This window comes from Bison bison, unplaced genomic scaffold (assembly GCF_000754665.1).
Source record: "Bison bison bison isolate TAMUID 2011002044 unplaced genomic scaffold, Bison_UMD1.0 scf7180017864375, whole genome shotgun sequence".
Lineage (NCBI taxonomy): Eukaryota > Metazoa > Chordata > Mammalia > Artiodactyla > Bovidae > Bison > Bison bison.
Genome location: NW_011494947.1, coordinates 5,844,290 through 5,866,563, shown reverse-complemented (window position 1 = coordinate 5,866,563; position 22,274 = coordinate 5,844,290). Strand labels below are relative to the sequence as shown.

The 22,274-nt window shown below is 47.9% G+C and overlaps 1 protein-coding gene across 6 annotated transcripts in view; it reads left to right on the top strand.

Moving 5' to 3' along the window:
• The first annotated feature begins 337 nt into the window (after positions 1–337).
• Positions 338–22,274, top strand: part of RALGPS1 (Ral GEF with PH domain and SH3 binding motif 1) — a 201,971-nt gene continuing 180,034 nt past the window's right edge. For 2 of the 6 annotated variants that reach the window (XM_010856929.1, XM_010856928.1), the window contains exons 1-4: positions 342–1,011; positions 1,116–1,199; positions 16,649–16,738; positions 19,593–19,685. In XM_010856929.1, the coding sequence (XP_010855231.1) occupies positions 928–1,011; positions 1,116–1,199; positions 16,649–16,738; positions 19,593–19,685 (351 nt within the window). In that variant the 5' untranslated portion in view covers positions 342–927. Of the gene's footprint in view, positions 1,012–1,115; positions 1,200–16,648; positions 16,739–19,592; positions 19,686–22,274 lie in introns of all 6 variants that reach the window. The other 4 variants (XM_010856925.1, XM_010856926.1, XM_010856927.1 and 1 more) reach the window with 4 other exon arrangements.

Genomic DNA, 22,274 nt, shown 5'->3' with positions numbered 1-22,274 from the left:
TAGCTCAGCTGGTAAAGAATCCTCCTGTAATGCAGGAGACCTGGGTTTGATCTCTGGGTTGGGAAGAGCTGTTGGAGAAGGGATAGGTTTCCCACTCCAGTATTCTTAGGCTTCCCTGGTGGCTCAGCTGACAAAGAATCCGCCTGCAATGCAAGAGACTCCGATTAGATTCCTGGGTTGGAAAAATCCCCTGCAGAAGAGAATGGTGAATGGCTACCCACTCCAGTATTCTGGCCTGGAGAATTCCATAGACTGTATAGTCCATGGGGTTGCAAAGAGTCGGACACAACTGAGTGATTTTCAGAGCATTCATTCAGGAGGATGAGTAGTACTGAGCCCTCTTCTTCTTTATTAAAACTGATATGGTGAGAATTCTGTGAGATAAAAAGTGAGGCTTCCTGTTCTCTGCCCACACATGGCGGGGGTTCTTGGTACCAGCCTCACTGATAGGTAATATTTAGGTCATTTGATTCTTCAAATTATAATGCTAAACTTGCTAGGAAAAAAGAGACAAGGCTCCTGAAAGAGATATTAAGGGCACCTCTCCTCCTGCCCCTCTTTGCTTGTGTGAGAGATAGGAGAGGCCAGCTTCAGGAAAGAATCCAAGGTCATCCAAAATATTCTCTGATAGCAATGGGCTTGGCATGGGATGTTCTCTGATTCCAGGAATGGAGGATGTCCCTGGGCCAATGAGAATCTTCAGCCAAATTTTAAGTTAGCCCTGGGAGGGGGTGGTGAATCCTGCTTATTATAACATTATACGCTCTATCAGACAGTCTTCAGTAAGAAGGGACTTCTAGTCCCAGGGAGCTGGCAGAGTGGCCTTGTCGGGTTGAGAATAATTTGGGCACAGAAGTCCTGAGAGATGTGGCTGGGGTTGTGGAGATAAGTAACCTGCTTCTCACCCTCGCCTCTGGGGGTCCCAGGATGGCCCTCTGCCTGTGGACCCAGCCCCTTTCTCCAGAGGAGGAGGAGACTCTCCCGCACCCTGGGAGGGCACAGATGGCCAAGGTTTCAGCCCTTCCCCACCTCTGGGCCCACCTTCCAGGTAGATGCCCGTCTGTATTTGCATCCTCATTGGAATCACTGTTTGAAATTGACTCTGTGCTTCCTAGGAACTAGCCAGCTGTGGATGGAGTAAGAAGGAGAAACATAGTCTCGCCCCCAACGTCGTGGCCTTTACCCGGAGGTTTAACCAGGTAAGAACATCCCATGCACATGCGCATGCAGATAGTAATCTGTTGTCCCCCGTAGGCTGGGAGCCCCTCCAGGCTTCACTCCCAGGCGCTGGCCCGAGTCCAGACCCCTCTTCCTGAACCCCCTACCTTTATCCGTGCTTGTGCTATCACAGTCCTTTTTCACACAACAGATGGAATTGAACACATCTTGTCTGTATCTAAATCATTTCAGTGGCTTCCAGTTCCACTGAAGCTGAGGTTCTCTGAGCACCTTAATGTGCTCTGCAAGGTCCTGCACGGGGGTCTGGCTTCTGTCCCCTCCTCCGACCTCATCTCATCCCTCCCCTCTACTCTGTGGGCTTCGGCCTTCCTGGCCTCCCCCCTCTTTCCTGCTGCATCACGTCTCAGTCCCATGAGGCCCCCATTTGTGCTGTTCTCCCTGTTCACCTCCTAACTTGATCTCAGCCAGAATGTCACCCTCTCCAGGAGTCTTCCATGAATCCCAGCCGGTGTAAGGGCTCCCCGTCACATGTGCCCTCATTGCTCCTCTGGGTCTCCGTGTGGCCCTTTCCCCGTCTGGCCGAACTTTGTGTAGCTCTTCAGTCTCCATCTTCCTTGCCAGTCTGTGGGCTCCCTGAGGGCAGGAACTGTGTTTGTCTTGTTCATCTCTGCTTCCCCTACCACCTTACCCAGTGTCAGCTGTATTCAGTAAGTATGTGTAGCGTGTAAGAATGAGGTGCTCAATAAATGCTCCTCGAATTGAATTTCTCTGAGTTCCTGATGACCTGGTCACTGGCCCCACCCATGCTACTACTACAGACCGGCGAGGCTCACTCAGAAGCTTTGCTCCAGGTATGAAGCTGCATCCCCACCTAAAGGAATGTTATCAGAGACTTGGACCAGTTGAGCCAGGGGGTTGGGGGCACGGGCTTCTGATTGCTCAGACAGACCTGCCAGAACATGATCTTCGGTAGAAAGTACCCTGCAAGACCCCCTTGAATAGACCAAACCTCCAAATGGGACTGTTGACAGCCTTTCCTCTTTGTTCTGTTTTTCTGGTTTCAAATGAGGACAGTGGCCTAGAGGTTGCACAGCCTACGTGACTGGAGCCTTGGAGTGTTGGGCCTGGGATCCCTTTGGGCCTTCCCTCCAGCTGGGCCATCCCTCTCGGAAATGCCGGGTGCTATGCATCACCATTATTCAGCCTCTCCAGCCTCAGCTGGCTACCACCCCGAGCACAGCGGGAGCCCTCAGAGAGGCACCAGCTTGTAGTCAGCTGATCAGGGCTGGAGTTCACGTTACCGTTGTTTTATGAGATACAGTAGGAACTACAGAAGGCCTAGCTGCATCTGCGGTAGGGACTGTACATCGTTTGTTTTGAAAAGAGAAATTCTGAAGCCTTTTGTGTTTTTGTGTGTGTTTTTATTTTACTCTTTATTTTCAAAATCTTTTCCTTTTCAACTGAGCTTAGTCTTTTAAAAACAACCAGATGTGTACACACTATCAGGGGATTCATAGTTTCCTTAGCAAAACTATTTGGAAGCCAGCCGAGTCCCACCTCTGATCAGCCACAGTGCTCCCGGAGGAGGGCCACTGGGGGCTCTGATGTAATCTGCTTTGCACGCGGAGGCCAGGTCAGCTTGGCAAAGGGCAGTGCGGCTTGTTCTGCAAACAGTTGTTTCGTGTCCAGCTCGGACCAAGCGGGTGAAGCAAGCCAGAAGTAAAGCTGCCTTTTCCCAAACAGGATGCTCTGAGAGATGGTCTTACTGCCGGCCTGTGAGCCGCTTAGAGAGCAGTTCCTAGATGTAGCCCTGGTACCAGCTCTGGCTTGAAAACTGGCCCATGGCCAGGCTGTCAGCCACCAGAGCTGCTTTCCCTGAGATGAACTGATTGGTATCCATCCCCTCCTGGCCAACTTTCATATGTGTCAACCAGGCTGCTCATCAGACTCCAGCTAAAGGCAAGCAGGTCACTTACCTCTCTGAGCCTGTTTGCTTATCTGCAAATGAAAATCATAGTAGTACTCACTTTGCACAGTTGTTTCAAACATTAAATGAGATGATCTAGGTAGAGCTCTTAGCACAGTGTCTGTGTCTAGTAGGCATTCAAGCATTTTTTGGCCAGGGCGGGGAAAAAGAAAGATTAGCTGATTGGAAGGAGGTTGCTGGGGAATCTGAGGCTCCCTGTGGCCAAATCAGAGCCAGTGCTCTGGTCAGCCCCGGAGGACGTGGCTGCTCCTCCATGGGGCCTGCGTCCCTTAGCATTTGTTTATGGAATGGCTGGGACGGAAGAGCTGGGCTGAGTTCCCTAGGGGTCTGTTATGGGCCAGGCCTGTGTCTTGGCCCCAGGGAGTTTATCGTAAAGCCAGAAGTTCTCAACCCTTTTTGAATCATGGGTTTTTGTTTTTTGTTGAGAATCTGATGTATCACCAATGAACCTGCCCTTAGATAAATAGGCACATGTATACATTTGCATTTAAGTGAGTGCATTTAAGTTAAGTGACTGGATTTTCTGCTGGCCCCCCACAGCCCCCGAGTTTTTGCATGAATACCTTAGAGGACAGCAGGCTGAGAAGCTGTGGTTGTGTGGAACCCAACAGACTGGAGTGTGCATCTTAGCTGTATGACCTGTTACCTGTATGATCTTGACATGTGTTTCAGCCTCTGACCTTCCTCATTTATGAAATAGGAAGAATCATTTCAAGTGGTTTTTGAAGATCAGATGAGAATCATGGATGTAAAAGGTTTAGCTCAGCACCTGACACACAGTAAACAAATCAAATTAGCTTTAAAACAGGTGGTACCATCATGGGCGGAGAAGGCAATGGCACCCCACTCCAGTACTCTTGCCTGGAAAATCCCACAGACGGAGAAGCCTGGTAGGCTGCAGTCCATGAGGTCACGAAGAGTCGGACACGACTAAGCGACTTCACTTTGACTTTTCACTTTCATGCATTGGAGAAGGACAGGGCAACCCACTCCAGTGTTCTTGCCTGGAGAATCCCAGGGACAGGGGAGCCTGGTGGGCTGCCGTCTGTGGGGTCACACAGAGTCGGACACGACTGAAGCGACTTAGCAGCAGCAGCAGCGTCATGGGAGCTACAAGCTGAAAGGAAGGTTAGTTTTGGGCCCAAGTGCTGGTGGTAGGGTGGGGATTGTGTCCTGAAGATGAAGAATTTGGAAGAAATGGACAGGGAATTGGGAGAACTTGGTTCCAGTCTAGTCTCTGCTGCTAACCTGTTCTAAGGCCTGGACAAGTCCAAGTGTGGGTCATAAGATCTTACATATTAGTAGGGACTGGACAGGGCAGAGGTTCTCAACGCTTTGCCCCGGAGGGTGGCTTTCACTCTACTCAGGACTGATATATACACATAGTTCCTAATGACGGAAACCCCTACTGGCTCACGGAACAAATCCAGGGAGAGGTTAGACTTAACGTATTTCCGGGGGGCCTCAGGCGGTACTGCCGTCTCCACCTGGAGGTCCCGCTTTCCTCTGCGCCGGCTCCCCACAAGCAGCCTCCTCCTCTCTGGTTCCCGGCAGCTCCCTGTGAGGGCAACTCCCGCAGCAAAGACCTGCCCCTCTTCCACTCCACGTCCTGGACTGGAGACTCCGGGTTGATGGCCGTGGTTTGGATTCTCTGCTGTGCACCCTGACCTCATGGCCCTGACAGGAAACAGGAGGCCCTGGCTGGCCAAGTCTCAGAAGCAGGCCTTCTGGTGGAGGCAGGGAGTGAGACTGGAGGACCGGCAGTTCCTCCAGGAAAGTCGGTGCTCGGGCAGGAAGTGGCTGAGAGTGATGGCAGGGCCCCCACAGACCCTCTTCCCTCTTGCACTCTTCCATCCTGCTCGGAGCTTTCCTGCTGATGCCCCATCACTCTTCTAACTGCCCGCTTCCCCCCTGCCCCCAACTCCCGTCATTAGCCTAACCCCTGAATGTTCCCACTCCTCCTTGGCTTTAATCAAGACTCTTAAAAAAAATGTTTATTGAACACTTCGGCTCAACTCACCTGAGTTAGACACTGTACTGAGCATTTAACCTGCATTTGATTCTGTTTTCACAAAGCCCACTGAGGCTGATATTTTAAACCCATTTTATGAATGAGAAAGCTGAGGTTCTGGAAAGTGAAATAACTTGCTCAAAGTCACATAGCTGGTGAGTTTCTCTGTTGAAAGGCCTCCCCTATTTTTCTGAACATGACTCCAGTAGATCCCCCTGGTTCTTCCAGACCTCATTTATCACAGAGCTGGGAGGCAGTGTTAGCATTTTCCCTTCCAAAAGCTACTTCCAAACAACTGTTCTTTCCTCATTGTATAAACCCACTTTCATTTGAGGCTCATTGCTTCTAGTTACATTCATTTATTTATTTAATAGGTATTGACTGAGCATGTCCCAGGCTCTGTCTTTGGTCCAGAGTGGTCAATAGTAAACTAGATGTAGCCCTTGCTCACAGTCTAGCTGAGGAGACAGAAGTAATGGAGGGGCTGACAGTCCAGGAGAATCAGCATTAGGATGGGAAAACCAGAGGAGAGGTGTGGGCAGTAGGAAGGGAGGCCAGGAGACTGGATTGGAGTCTGTCCCATTCATCCAGGTGAAGAATAGAGATGTGAAGTGGCCGGACTCAACAGAATATTGAGACCAAGTGGTAGCTCTTGGTGATTGATGAGACGTGGAGGGAGATGACAGGGAGGTGCAAGGAGGGCCCCTTTGGTCCTTGGCAGCATCTCTCTTTGAGATAGTAAGCACAGAGGAGGAGCAGCTGTGAGGGAGGAGATGAGAAGGGTTTGGATGTGTGAGTTCAGCTGTGCAGCAGGTATCAGATGTTTGCGTCTGGGAGTCAGGGGAAAGATTCAGCATGGAGATGCAGGTATTGAATCAGCCGCATCCGAAGCACAGGAGTGGATGGGATCACCCTGGGAGCAAGAGAAGTCCCTGTGAGAGTGGGAAGGGCAGAGGAGAGGGGGCTGAGAACGAGCAGCCCGGGGATGAGAAGATCCCCCAGAAAAAGTGGTGTTTGGAAATCAGGGTCTCAAGGATATGGGGATGCTACAGAATGGGTCAGTTAAAAGGACTGGAAAGAAAGTCTTAGCAGCACGGTGGTGGTGAGCTCAGCAGGAGCTGTTTTGTGGGGATGTGAAATAGAAGCTGGGCTGTAGCAGGCTGAGCCGTAGGAGGTGTGAGGGAATGGAGAGAGCAGATGTAGGCGATGCTCCCAACGAGAAAGATGAGGAGTGGCTGCAGGGACTGAAGACGTTCAGGGAGGTAGTAATAGTCCTTTTTTCTTTTCAGTGGAAAGAGCTTTGGGGATGTTCTTATTTTGAATGAAGGGAGCCAGTAGGCCAGGAAAAATTAAAGATGAGAAGAGAGCAGGTATACGTAATGAAGTGAAGTTCCAGCAGAGGTGGGAGAGGCTGGGACCTGGGCACTCTGCGTTGTAAAAGGCAAGTCTGCAGAAAGGAAAGATACAGACACAGGTCTGCTTGTAGGTGTGGTGCGAGGAGGTTCGTGGCTCCTCTTTCCTCATGGAATTGGAGGTGAAGCTGGGGACACAGCAGGGAAGCTTGAGGGAGCTGGGGAAAGCTTGAAAAAACCACCCAGGGAAAAGAGAAAACTGACCCTGGAAATATAGAAAGACTCATGGGTAGAGCCAGTGGACCAGATGAAATAGAGATTGTGGCTTTTAAAGTGACCCCAGGGCATGAGGGTGGATGGTTTTATTCTAGTTGCACTTGGCAGCCAAAAGAAAGGGGCACAGGAAGGTAAGTGGTTGGATCCATCCACAATTAGCAAAGCAGATTCTTTTTGAAGGACCCCAGGGCAAGGGACTGAAGTGACAAATGATAGAGGATCTGTCTGCTTTTAAGAAGGGAAGGGTTTCCAGGGACTCCAGAGTCTGGCGAGAGGGAAGGGTGGGCACAGGGCTGGGGGTGGACTCAAGGAGAAAGTAAGGACTAGAAGGGTTAAAGGTTATGGCCCAAGACTGGAACTTCAGGTCTCTGATGCAGGGCAGTCCTTGGTAATTAGGAGAAGGAGGTGACTGGAGTGGTGGGTGGTAATAGCTGCCGAAATGATAACGTGACCTTGAGGCCATGGTCTCAAGGTGATGGTCTTAGGTGATATTGAAGTTGCCCAAAGAATAAGGCAGGATTTGCTATGGAGAGGAAGGTGGTGGTCCAGATGCTGATCTACCTGCTATCTCTAAAGCTTCACTTTTCCAGACTCTGAAAAAAAAGGGGACGCATATATATGTAGCCTTTTCAGACTGTCTTTTCACTTAGCCACATGCATTTAAGATTCATTCATGTATTTTTATAGCTTGATGGCTTTTTTTTTTTTTTAAGTAAGTACTATTCAGTGTTTGGATTTACCAGTTTGTCTATCCATTCATCTATCAAAGGACTTCCAGTTTTTGATAATTATGAATAAAACTGCTATATACATTTGCATGTTGTTTTTTTTTGGTGTGTGGACATAAGACTTCAGATAAACTGGGTGAATACCTAGGAGTAGTTACTGGATCCTGTCTGTGCCATTTTGCATTCCCATCAGCAATGAAGGGAAGCTTGTGTTGCGTCATATTCTTGCCAGTAATTGGTATTGTCGTTTTTTAAGAAATTTAAATTAAAAGTTTAAACTAGAATGGCTCAGTTCTAATAGGTGTGTGATAATCCCACTTTACTATGCTTTATCCAACCACTCCTAGACAGTTATGCCTGGACCTCGGTGCCCCACGTGAAGACTGGGATGTCACAGTGATCAGAGGGTCGGAGGGTGAGGGGAAAGAAAGCATGTTATACAAGGATCAGAGGAAGGATCTAGGAATGTGAAGACTTGGAGAGGAGGTAATTAAGGTTTTCAAGTAATTGAGGGGTTCTTATGGGGAAACGGACTGAATAGAACCTATGGGGCCTAATCAGTAAGTGCAGGGAGCAGGGGATAGAAGTGGGTAGGCGGTTGCTTTCTCCTGATACAGGGTGGTTCCCTGCCCATGGAGGCTCAGGCAGAGACCAGACAGTGTTTTATTGCAGCGCCAGAAATCTAGTGGTGGGAGCAGGGAGAGGCTGGGACCTCTGCTTTCCCATCTTACTCCAGGTTTCTAAGGAAACCATGAGTGGGCTTATTGAGAAATTTGGAGCAAAAGTCACTCTCTTGTAAGAAAAGATAGCATTCTAAAACCTGGATTTTTCTTTACTTCATGCTTTGATTGTTTTCATTTGTGGTTGATTAGCTAAAGCTCTTTGTGTTCATAACTGTTCTGCTTTATTCACTTCTAATACTGCTGTGAAAATTCCCCGAGGATATCTTAGTCCCCAGTGCCTTAACTCCAGTGCTAGCTCTACCACCAAAACAGTAATTGTGATCGTAATAGCTTATGTGTTTTACAAGCTTACTAGCACCGTGACCAAGAGGCATTTATTCCATGTGTGCATGGACTGATTCAGCAGTTGAAAATGAATTAATGTAATCCACTGCATTAACAGGCTAAAGAAGAAAAAGCATAACATCTTATCAGTTGACCCAAAAAAAAGCATTTGACAAAATTCAGCATGCATTCATACTACAAAGAAACTCTCAGCAAATTAGAAATAGAGGGGCAACTTCCTCAACTTGATAAAACACATCTACGGAAAACCCTGCAGCTGACATCATACTTAACGTTAAGACGCTCGATGCTTTCCCTTTAAGACTGGACGTGCTCTTTCACCATTGCCATTTAACATCGAACTGGAAGTCCTTGCTAGTGCAGTAAGACAAGGGAATAAAAAGATACTCAGACTGAAAAGGAAGAACTAAAACTGCCTTTATTCAAAGATGACATGATTAGGCCTTCCCTGGAGGTCCAGTGGTAAAGCCCACCTCGCAACGCAGGGTACCTAGTCAGGGCACTAAAATCCCACATGCCTTGGAGCACCTAAGCCCACATGCTGCAACTGCACCTTGCACCACAGTGGACGATCTGTGCTGGAACTAAGACCCCACGCAACCAAAATAGGTAAATAAAAATATTTTTAAAAGGATGACATGATTGTTTGTGCAGAAAATCCCAAAGAAATCTATTTTTAAAACTTCTGGAACCATAAGTGAGTATACCAAGGATTCAGGGCACAGAATCAATATAAAAACGTCTCTGTGTACCAGCAATGAGGAATTGGAATTTGAAATTAAAAAATAACACCACCATTTACAGTAGTGTGTGCACACACACACACAAGGAATACTTAGGTATAACTCTAACAAAGTACGTACAGGTTCTATATGTGAAAAACTATAAAACCCTAATGAAGTCAAAGTAGATTGAAATAGATATTCTGTCTTCATATATTAGAAGACACGTTATTAAGATTTCAGCTTGTTCCGTAGACTTGTTCCATTTTCTTGATCTGTAGACTCAATTCAACTCCAGTCAAAATCCCAGCAAGCTGGGCTTCCCTGGTGACTCAGTGCTTAAGAATCCACCTGCCAACACAGGAGACACAGGTTTGATCCTTGATCTGGGAAGATCCCACAGGCCACGGAGCAATTAAGCCCGTGAGCTACAGCTATTGAGCCTGTGCTCTGAAGCCCAGGAGCCACAGCTACTGAGCCTGCATGCCTTAGAGATGGTGCTCTGCAATGAGAGAGGCCCCCACAAAAAGAAGCCCACGCACCGCAACTAGAGAGTAGCCCCTGCTTGCCACAACTAGAGAAAAGCCCGAGCGGCACCAAAGACCCAGCACAGCCAGCAGTAAATAAATAAATAAACTTATTTTTTTTAAATCCCAGCAAGCTATTTCATGTGCTGTGTGCCGTGCTCAGGTGCTCAGTCATGTCCAACACTTTGTGACCCCATGGACTGTAGCCCGCCAGGCTTCTCTGTCCACAGTATTCTCCAGGCAAAAATCCTGGAGTGGGTTGTCATGCCCTCCTCCAGGGGATCTTCCCAACCCAGTGATTGAACCCCCGTCTCCTGAGACTATTTCATAAATACCAACAAGCTGATTCTAAAGGTTATATGGAAAGGCTAAAGCCTTAGAATAACCAGAAAAAGAACAAAGCTGGAGGACTCACTCTGCTTGATTTCAGGACTGATTGTAAAGCTATAGTAATTGAGACAGTATGGTACTGGCAAAAGAATAGATACCTAGGTCGATAGAATAGAGAGCCCAGAACTAGACCCAGACAAATACAGGCAACTGACCTTTGACAAATGCATGAGGGCAGTTAGTGGAGAAAGGGTAATTTCTTGAACAAATAGTACTGAAACGGTCGGAAGTACTTTTGTGTGTTTGAAAAAATGAACCTGCAAGACTTTAGGCCTTCCGTAAAAATGAAATAAAAATTGACCATAGACCTAAATGTAAGACACAGAACTATAAAACTTAGGAGAAAACATAGGAGAAAATCTACATGACTGTTGGTGATGAGTTATTAGATATAACATCAAAGCTCAGTCCATGAAAGAAAAGAATTGGTAAGCTGGGCTTTATTAAAATTAAAATCTTATATTTTGCAAAAAACACAGTTAGGAGAATTAAAAGACAAAGCACAGCCTGGGGAAAATATTCATGAAACACACATCTAATAAGAGTTGAATCCAAACTATATTCTTAAAACTCAACAATAAGAAAGCAAGCCAATTTAAAAAAGGGCGAAAGATCTGAATAAATACTTTACCAAAGAAGATATACCAAAGGCATATACACATATGAAAAGATGCTCAGCGTTATTTGCCATTGGGAAAATGCAAAACACTACAACCTTTTAGAATGCCTAAAATACAAAAAGAAAAAAATCCTCCAAGCCAAAAAAACAAAAAACAAAAACCTACACCAAACCTGGCAATACCAATTCTTGGCAAGTATTTGGAGCAATATACACTCGCATTTGCTGCTGGTGGGAATGAAAAAATGGTACAGCCCAGAAATCGCATTCTTCGATATTTATCCCGTTTATTTGGAATCTTAAGTCTACCTGTACACATACACGCAGATACACACAGTTGTTTATAGCAGCTTTGTTTGTAATGGTCAGACACTGAAAGTAACTAAGATGTCCCTCAGTAGGTTAAAGCATAGACAGATTGGTAAATTCATACAATGGAATAAATAGTATTCATTCAAAAAAAAAAGGAAAGAATACACTCTCAAGTCATAGAAAGTCATGGAGGAATCTTAAATACATATTACAAGGTGAAAGAAGCCAGCCTGGGGAATTCCCTGAAGGTCCAGTGGTTAGGACTTTGTGCTTTCGTTGCCAAGGGCACAGGAACTAACATCTTGCAAGTAGCCCGATGTGGCCAAAAAAAGAAAGAAAAATAGTCTAAGAAAGCAACATAAATGTGATTACCTACCCCATTTTTTAAAAAAAAAGTTCGGGAAAATGTTGAAAAAAATTCTGCAAAAGGTAAAACTGTAGAGATGGTAAGCAGATCTGTGTTTGCCAGAGGCGTGAGCAGGGGAGAGGGTTGAGTAAGTGAAGAGCAGGGGGATTTTTAGGGTGGAAACTGCTCTGTACGATGCCATGTGTTGGGTACACGCTGCTGTGCATTTGTGGAGACACATAGAACTTGACAGCACTAACAGTAAACCTCAGTGTACGCAGATTTTAGAAAACTCATTGTGGAGATTGAGGGGTCCTAGGATGGAATGTAGGTACCCACTCCAGTGTTCTTGCCTGGAGAATCCCAGGGACGGGGGAGCCTGGCGGGCTGCCGCCTATGGGGTCGCACAGAGTTGGACACGACTGAAGCGATGCAGCAGCAGCAGCAGCAGGATGGAATGTAGAACATAGCGCATGAGCCTCACTGGATTATAAATGTATGAAACAACCACGCTGAGAAGGGTGAGGGGAGAAGGTGAAATCCTAAGAAACTCTGGAATTGAAGGGAGCCTGAGAGACTAAAAATGAAAGGACCTGTATGTAGTCTTACACTCTAGTAAAGGTGTTTCCCAAATGGGGATGGGCAACAATTCTGAAGCCATTATTCGTGGACACTGGAACTGAACAGTTAAGGAATTGGGTGGCAGATGGCGGGAACCCGGTTTCTCCCACCTGCTGGAGTGGGAAGTTACAGGCAAACAGGAGGAGAAGGCTAGAATGATCCATATGGTGATGGATTAGAGTTGGAGACATTAGTGTGTGCTCATTTAGTTTAGTATAGATACAGATGGTTAGATATAGAAATGTTTATAGGCATGTGTATATACAAGAGTTAGTACGTGCACAGGCACACACACACACACACACACACACACACACACACACACCTCCTTGCTCTGCCATCTGAGAGGACCTAGTAACAGTGATATCTCAGTAGCTCAAGCGTATATGCTCCCAGATTTTGGTTTCTAATTCCATTATCTAATAAAAGGAGCCAAGGCTCCTTGGAGAAATGGCTGGTTTCAGACTGGGACAAGAAATGTACAGGATGAACCTGTAGCATTTTTTAAAGTTAATTAATTAGTTAATTAATTTTGGCTGTGTTGGGTCTTTGTTGCTGTGCTCTGGCTTTCTTTAGTTGCCATGAGCAGGGACTATTTTCTAATTGTGGTGCACAGGCTTTGTTGCCCCGCAGCACGTGGGATCTTCCCAGACCCCATGTCCCCTGCATTGGCAGGCGGATTCCTCACCACTGGACCACCAGGAAAGTCCCGTAACATCTTGTAGTTGCCGAGAGTAAAAAAGTGCTCAAACCAACCAACCAGTGCTGAGGGCATGTCAAAGCCAGCTGTCAGTAGCTGAAGCTGCAATGGCTTTGAGTATGAAATAAATAACATAGTTATAAAATAAATAACATAGTATCATAACCCAAAAGTATAAAATAAGTATTCATGAGTCCCTTTAAACAAATGATGGAATAAATAAATGGAGGTGACTAGACAAACCTCCTATGCAGAAGAATTCCAAATAATCCTTGTAGATAAACTGTCTCTTTCCTTCCATGACAACTTTCTTCCAAAGTGTGAGGTGATGGTGTTACTTATGCAACCTACTCCCTGTTGGTGGGCCTGTTCCTTTGCTTTATAAACAGTGCTTCGGAGAACTGGAAAGCACATATCCCTTTACATTTCTATATTTTTGTAAGATAAATATTCTAGGGAGATTATAACTTTAACGGCTTGAGAGACATGTTCAAGTTGTTCTTCAAAATGGCCCTTTAAGTTTTATAACCTCCCTCCCAAACAGCGTGTAAGAGCACCAGTTTCTCCACACTCTTGGCACACTGTATGACTCACAAAGGGGTGATGCATTCACTTTGACATAAGAGACCTTTTACTAACCAAGAGTTAGAGGACGGGTGTCCCGATAGAAAGGTGGCTGGAGGACCAGAGCACATAGCTCACAGGCAGATAGTACAAATGGCTGATAAATGTTTGCAACAAAAAGCTGAGAAAAAAAGTGCAAGAAAAAAAAAATGTTAACTGAGCAATCATGAAAGAAATGCAGAATACGGGCAGTAAGATGTTAGTTTGTCCATTATGTTAGTAAAGAAAAAAAAGAACCGTAATAACTGATCTTGGCTCGTGTAAGGGAACACAACTCTGCTTCAACTTTGATGGATCAACAAAATAAACCTTGTGGAGGCCAAGTTTTTTTAATACATACTTCTGAAAAAAGGTACACATATTTTAATTCACCCCACCTTGAAAGAATTTATCCTCAGATCTTCATTAAAAATGTATAAAGATATATGTATAATTATATATATATATATATGTATGTGTGTGTGTGTGTCTGTCTATCACAGCAAAAGAATTCGAAATAAGCTACCCAGCAGTACGAGGTTCCTTAGAGATGAGACATCCCTGAGATGAATCACTTGGCAGCTACTAAAACAAGAGTCAATATTCTTTTTCTTCATTTATTTTGCATTTTAAAAAATGTGATGTCCTTATTTATCTTTGGCTGTGCTGGGTCTTCCTTGCTGCGCCCAGGGTCTCTCAGGTTGCAGCGAGCAGGCTTCTCATCGTGATGGCTTCTCTTGTGGAGCACAGGCCTAGGGCACGCTGTCTTGGCAGTTGTGGTGCCCGGGCTTAGTTGCCAATGGCATGTGGTATCTTCCCAGACCAGGGATCGAACCTGTGTCCTCTGCATTGGCAGGTGAATTCTTAACCACTGGACCACCAGGAAAGTCCTCGATAGTCTTATTTGCTTATAAACACCCTTGTGATAGTATGATTAATATATACCAGTTTAATTGAAAAAGAGAAACAGGTTCTATGACTAGAAGGACATATGTTCTAAGACTAGACAAACATATGTTCTGAGACATGACAGGACACATATCACAGTGTTTATAACAGGGGGTCTGTATGTGAGAACGATCTTGCAAATGGCTTCTGTCTTTTGTGCTTATCTCTGTTCCTTTGTTTTCTGCATTAAGCTTCTCTTAAATTTTGTAGTTAAAAACAGAATTATAACAGTTTAAAACTATGCTGATTCTCCCTTTGAAATGCCCTTCTCTTTCACTTCTTCCCTCCATCTCCTGCAGCATGGCCCTAGCTCGAACCTGCCATCTCTCATTTAGACCCTCATATCAGTTTCCTGATGGGGGTCCCTGCCCCCACAAAAGGGTCTAGGCTGTCATCCCTGTGCTCAGAAGCCTCTGGAACTCTGCCCCTGCAGCACAGTGTCCCCTTGTTGCTCCTGACCCCGGCAGTCTGGCCCTCGCTTCCCTTCCCTTCTAGCTTCAGCTTCCCTCCTACCCACCCCCACCCCCCACCCCCCACCATGGGGCACCTACAACACCAGTCCTGTTGGCCCACTCAGCTCTCCCTGGTCTCCTGACCTGCCGAAGGTCTGCCCATCTCTCAAGGTCGACCTCCTCTAGGAAGCTGCCTTCTGTCATTGCCTTCCGCACACTCCAGTTCACTTGGTCTGAACGTCTTAATGGCCACAGCCACCAGCTGCCTTTTAACACAGTGACTTCTGGAGGATCCTGCCTCCTCCGGTATCCTCTGTGTCAGGCAAGGGCAGACAGGTCTGGGACTCACAGTGCCTGGAGCACATAGTAAGGGCTTTGTGAAAGTCTGCTGAACTGAGCTGATCCAGAGTTGCCCCTGCACACCATGTGCTGCAGATCAGAGCCAGCTCTGCCATATTCTGTAATTAAATATGTGTAATTTTTTGGCACATAAGCATCTATTAAATTCTACATATAAACGATCATACTTGAGATTTATGTGGCATAAAAGTATGCATGTATTAAAATATAAGGTTTATGGGCATATCATTTAGTATCAAGAAAATCTTTCTTCCGTAACCGGCTAGTAAACATTTGAGTCTGAACTTAATTTTAGGCAGTTCCTTGGAAAAAATGATTCTATGGAAACCCAGGCATGTCCTGGGGGCAACCACAGATGATTACGGAGAGAAAACTTTTCTATAATATTCCTGCTTAATATAAGAAACCAAATTCTGATTCCTGGTTAATCCTTTCTTGTTTTCTCACTGAAAAGTTAACAGTATTTCAGTAAAGAGAAGGCATGTGGTCGCAGCAGTAAACACGCCTTGTTAACTCTGGAGTATTCCTATTTGATTCTTTGTACAGTGTAGAGGTTTTAGATGCCTAGTTTTCATTCCATGCATCCCCTGCACTCTGTCCATCTCTCCTTTCTTTGCGGTGCTGTTGTTGCTCTCTTGGGCATCCAGGTTTCACAAAAAAACTGTTCTTATAGTCGTGAAACGTAAACAGGAAGACAAACCACTGCCCAGTGTTTCTTGGCATGAAAGGCCTCCTGTTTCATTGAGTCAACTAGACACTGGTGGATGACTTTCTTTTTCCCACCAGAGGATTCAGGGCCTCGGGGATGGTCAAATGTGAATGATATTCTGAAGCAAAAGTACCAGTATATCCTTTTGGCATATGCTGTCTGCAGAAAAATGTGTCCTTTAAACTGCATTGCTTTACGGAACTTTGAGAGATGCTTTTGTATCACATAAATAATTAGGCAAACCTCTTCTGGAAAATTAAATTGGTTACAATTGTTCGTATACAGCTGAGTCCTTCTTGCCTTGGGTCTGGCTGGGAATGTGGATCTCATGGATGGTACTGCCAGCATGCATATCCCTTTGTCTGCCATTTGTCCATTCATCCATCCAACCATCCATCTATCCATCCATCCACCCATCCATTGTTCCTCCTGAGCAAGAATCCTGTCTGTTTCATCTCAAAATTCCCTTCACCCCCTTCAGGGAGACCCATGTGTCATGCAGGCCCAGGAGGTCCCCTGGACGAGGATGGACATACTTTCTGCTCTCAGCATCGCTGTGTGTGTTGGAGAGCTGGTGCTGACAACAACGACGCCCCCCCCACCGGCCCCTGCAGGGTTGGGTGTCATAGAGAGACCCTGAACCTCCTCAGCCCTAGGGTGTGTTCTCCCCACCTCCTGGAAGTCCCACAGAAGTGGTAGGCAGGGCAACTTGGGTGGCCTGTCATTTAACAACGTTTTTGGTGTGTGTGTGTGTGTGTGTCTGTGTTTGACTCTCCAGGTCAGTTTTTGGGTTGTACGAGAAATTCTAACAGCACAGACTTTAAAAATAAGGGCAGAAATCCTGAGCCATTTTGTGAAAATAGCCAAGGTAAGCTGTTTTGTTATTACTTCTTTCCTTCCTGTCCTATCTCTTTTTGTCTCAGAAATGTGTTTCCTTGGTACTTCGGGAGCTAGTTCACTCTGGACCTGCGGGGCAGGGTTCAGACCAGCGGCAGTGACCTGACTTCCCCAGGCAGAGACAGCTGCAGGACCAGCCTGACCGCCTGCATGGCCTCCCAGCCCCTGTGTGCGCACAGGCAGGTGCCCTCTGCCCTGTGATTTTGGCAGCCAACCACCCTTTATAAGCTGGCCTTTCACAGACTCTCCCCGTGACACCAAGGGCTACCTCTGGGATCTGTTCCCCTCCTATTCATATCCAGGCAGTGCTGGTGGCTCTCAGCATCAGTGGTTGTGATACCATCACATCCTGCACAATTTGTCCCCAGTCAACAGAACTCACCGCACCCCATCCTGCGCTCAAGGCCTGGCCTGATGACCTCTCTGCCCCACTCCCACCTCCCGACCCTGCTCAGATGGGATCAGTCCTGGCCAGTGTCTGGGCACCAGGCTCACGTCTCCACCCCACATTTCCCCTCCTCTTCCTTCATCTCTGCCAGCCCAGGATGCGATCCCATGGGCCTTCCTGGACCACACTCATCACTTAACACGGTTCTGCCAGCTCCTCCCAGTCCACCACCCCTGACCACAGGGCTTGCCTGCCTCAGCAGAGCATCATTCTGTGTGGCTCACTGCCTGCTTCCTGTGTGTGCTGCTGTCTTCCCAGGCGGGTGCTAGGCCAGCTCACTTATATGCAGCCCCTCTCTGGCCAGGCCCCATAGAGGCTGCTGTACAGAAATAATTGCATTTGACACTCACATTATTATCATCCCATTTCCAGAGGAGGAAGGGGAGGCTTAGAGAGGTGGGTGTCCATGCCGAGGCCCCTCAGAGTCAGTCGGAGCATGTCTCTGTTCTTCACAGCAAGGTTAAGTGTGTCCGGCTGTAAGTATGCAGGGGCACAGACACTTTTATATACCGCGCTGGGCTTAGTGGTACTTGTTGCTGTCGATGAGTTCTTGCTGGGCCACGAGAGAAAGTGGGACGGAGTTCCAGCCCACCTGGTGCTTTCAGTTTGGAAGTTTACAGTCCCCACCTGAGGAGCCCGCAACGATTCCTCCTTAAGCTCTGCCATTTCCCGATGGCGGACCATCGTGCTGACGCTGTGTGCCCCGGGTGTGTCTGGTGTGAGCCTCTCCTTTCTCTGGGCCTTGGTTTTCCATCTATACAATGAAAGGAGTGGATTAGATAATCTCCCAGAGGACCTTCAGCTCTGAAAGGAATCCTGTGACAAGCACAGCAATTCAGATACAAAGGATGAAAAGCTCCCTCAGAGGATCTATTATTACCCACAGGAAGCAGTTAGGGAGTGTTACAGATGTGTGAAATGCAGCAGTCACTAGTGTGGTAAGGGAGAAATCCCTGGGTAGGAACAGCTGTGAGAACCAGGCATAGTCCTCCTCACGTATTTGCTCATTTACTAGGTCCTGCTCTGTGCTGTCCTAGGCCCGAGGGCTGTGATGGTACAGCCCACTTCACCCCTGATGAGAATCCGCTCTCATCTGCCCCTCTCTCACCCGGGACCGTGTGTTCCCTGAGAGCAGGGGTGAAGTGGGAGCTAACATCACAGCCCTCGGGCCTAGGACAGCACAGAGCAGGACCTAGTAAATGAGCAAATATGTGAGGAGGACTATGCCTGGTCCTCACAGCTCTTCCTACCCAGGGATTTCTCCCTTATAGGTGTGTCCTTTGGCAAGTTCTGCTTGACCAGAACCTGGCATCAGGAACAGCATACAGTGCAGTGTGGGCTGCCCGTTCTCCGTCAGGAAGACTTGGCCCCAGCCCCTACCCCTTCCTCGTCACTTGTCGTGGGTGCTTCCAAGCCCTGGTGCCGCTCCCTCTAGTATGTCTTTCCTGACCATGCTCCAAAGTCTAGGAGGTAGAAACCCCCACCTGTGTGTTCCCAGGGCGCTGAGGAGATGTACAGGCTGCTGTGGGAACACAGGTTGGGGGTTCTGGTCAAGCAGGTTACATGCACAGCCCATGCAGCAGAGGCTCCTCGTTTTAAGTCTGAAGACGTGGAGGCTCAGAAGGCGTAGGTAACTTGCCAAAGGACACACCTGTAGTGGGAACCGGAGTTGGCCCCAGACCTCTCGGTCCCATGGAGCCAGCCGGCTACACAGCCTTCACTGACTCCCGAGAGTGAGAATCGGAACCCAGGTCCTGATCGCAGGTTTTTCCCCAGCATAGAACCAAGAGCAGAGCAATTACATTTTTCTGCGCTTACCCTCACTCTCGTGGTGAGGAACTTGTCTGAGATGGTATTAAATCTAAATGTTCTCACTCATTTGGGGTCTGACTCAGGGGAGCATGGTCCGTGTCTGGGAAGCCGGAGCTTCGTGTTCCCAGCAGATTGATAGCATCTCTCCTCAGCCTCCCTCGTGCCGGGTGTGAAGGTGATCACAGAAGACTCACGTTGATATTGTTGGCACAGCGGGGGTTCCAGTTTACAGAAGCCTGCTGGGACAGTTGAAATTCATCTAAAAAAGGAGCAGAAAGGACACTATCAAACCTCATCCAGGCCACGTTTCTGTCCAGCAGCCAGACTAGTCAGCTTATGCAATTTGGCACATGTTTCAGATGCACACTCACCTTTTGACAATTTGAAAGAAAAAGAGCATATGGTTCCTATGAACTTCCTAGAACTATATTTTCTACATGAGATATTTTTAAGTGTAATTGAATTTCATAAATATGACAGCATTTGGTAACACTTCAGCATGTTTTTGTTCTGTTGTTTATAGCAGCAGAATAATCAATTCCATATCTTTTTTTTCCCCCCCCAGAAACTTCTAGAACTCAACAACCTTCATTCTCTCATGTCTGTGGTGTCAGCATTGCAGAGCGCACCCATCTTCAGGCTGACGAAAACCTGGGCTGTAAGTTAATCTCCCTAAGACTGTTCCTTCCGTCTGGGCTGTCATTTCTTGGGTGAGGTTCTCCATTCCTGAGGCCCAGAAGCCTTTCTCGGTCTGCTGTTTGCCACCAACACAGGATGACTGTGGGTTAATTGTGTCCTGTGGCCACACTCTCCCCTTCAATGACCTCGACCCAGTTCTGGGACAGGGAAGCTGTGAGGATGCTGGTGTGGCTGGGGTCAAAAGGGCCCCTAGAGTGGCCCCTCCTGGACCTGACAGCATCACATATGACGGGGGGGTCAGTGGCGTGATGTTTGCTCCCCTGGCCCCAAACTGCCCTGGGGAAGTCCTCCGGGCTGATGGTTTGCAATTGCCCCAGGGCTGCTGACTGTACATCTCAAGAGTTTCTCTGGAGAAACCTGTGACCTTCATGTAGGGAAAAATGATTTTTTTTTTCCTGAAGGCCATGGATAATTTCAGCTCAGAGGTGGAGTCTGATCGTTATATAATTGAGTCTGTAGGAAAGTTTTTCTGCTGTAAAAATACTTTAAAAATATCTCAGGCCTCTTTATCCTCCCGAGCTTGGCACCATGCCTGACGGGGGGGAAGTCATGGCTCTCCACCTCTCATTAGCATTCACCTCCTGGCCCACCTGGTCCGGGGTCTCACCTCCTAGTCTGGGGTCTCACCTTCTAGTCCGGGGCCTCAACTCCTGGTCTGGGTCTCTCACGGCCACACAGCCCCAGCCTTTCAAGACCTATTTATGTCCCACAGAACTGAAGGAAAGTGTATGGAACCATCAGCTGTGCCTCTGTAGCTCATTTCCGAACTTCTCTCTGCCAGCCTGCGGGGCTGGGCTCTGTTTCAGACTTGGCTGGTTCAGGGGCCTGTAAAATACTTAGGGATTATGTTGTAGGTGATCAGAAGTGAGCCTTGTTTCTTTAAATTGCAATTTTCCATAGATGAAGCCACAGCAAAGTGGAACGAGAGGTGTTAGCCCGGAATCAGAAAACCAGGTCTGTGTTCAGGCACCATCTGTGCAGAGTGATTCTGTGGGTCTCGTCTCCTTGTGTCTACTCAGAGAGCTTGGCCTGAATCTGTGGGTTCCATCAGTGCTTCGGGGAGCCCAGGGGCTCCTTGGAGCTGCCTCAGGGCCAGCAGGGCCTGGGGCAGAGGCGGGAGGGAGTCCAGCAGGCCGCCTGGGCACGATTCCTGCCAGAGCGGCTCGGCTATATCAGTTTTACGTCTTGGGCTTCTGGGTGAACTTGAGTTGAGCAATGGCTTTGGAGGTCAGAAGCAAGTTTGGAAGCCACTGGTCTCTGTGGTTGCTGCCAGCCCTGTGATTTCCCCGAGTGCATCTGAGCCCTGAGACTTTTTTCAAAAGTTGCTTGGGGATTCTTTCTCAAATGAATTTTCCATCATTTAGGTGCTGCTATTGTTTCTTGGACTGCTGGGAGCTATGTGTGGGCCCCGAAGAAGGAATGATGATTCTCACGGTGCACAGAGCTCACTGTCAGTAACACAGGGACTCTCGGTGGCCCCTGTAAGTGGCACAGTGAGAGCAGCAGGGGGTCAGCGCACGAGGGACCAGGGTGGCTCCGGCACAGAGATGCCACCCAGTCATGAATGGGCAGGGCCCGTCCATGGAGCTTTGACCAGCGTTCTCCCCAGATGCCGTGCCCAGCCCTGGATGGTGGCAGCGTCAGGCCAGAGCAGCCCCCAGGACCACTCCCTGTGGCTCGACAGAGCCCTGCACCACGGTGGCCAGTCATCACGGCTGTGTATGAAAACAAATCTCCCACAGCTCCCCAGGGAGCCAGGAATGAAATATCCACCCAGGACCCATTTGAAAACCTGAGCTTCCTCACCTAACTCCCTTCCAGGCCACAGGGGTCAGCTGTTCTTCCTTACAGATCTGCCCAGTGCTGCCCTAAAAGCTTTCCCTGTATTAACTCATTTCCTCTTGACAGCTCCCTGTCGAGGCTGCCACTGCTGTCAGTGTTCTCAGTTACAGATGAGGAGACGGAGGCGCAGGGCGGTGGGAGGACACGCAGGGTTCCCTGGCCTGAAGGCAGAGCAGAAACCAAACTCAACCGTCTGTTCCAGAGTCTCCGTGCTTCCCCAACACACCCCACGGAGCTCAGCAGGAAAGACAGCACCCACGGCCTCTTGGCACTCAGAACAAGAGAGGGGTCCTGTTTTCTTGTCCCCTTCATCCACAGCGCTCCGATAGGACCCTGGAAGATGAGATAAGCAGACTGTCGGTGCTGCCCCAGGCCATGGAGCCTCTGTTCTGGCTGCCGCTGCTACTGGCTAGGCCACAGCCTCTGGGGTTCATCCTTCTTTTGCCATTCATTTCTGGTAATGAGATTAGCTCGGGAAATGTTGCCAGGAAAGAGCTGTTTTCCTTCTCCCTGCTTGTCCCTTGATCTGGGGAAGGGAAGTCGGAGGGCCCCAGGGAGGAGACACGCCAGTGAGGCAGGGAGCTGCAGCCAGGCCTTGAAGTCCGCCTTTTGGTCACTTGCTGCTGCTGCTGCTGCTGCTAAATCGCTTCAGTCTCGTCCGACTCTGTGCGACCCCATAGACGGCAGCCCACCAGGCTCCCCCGTC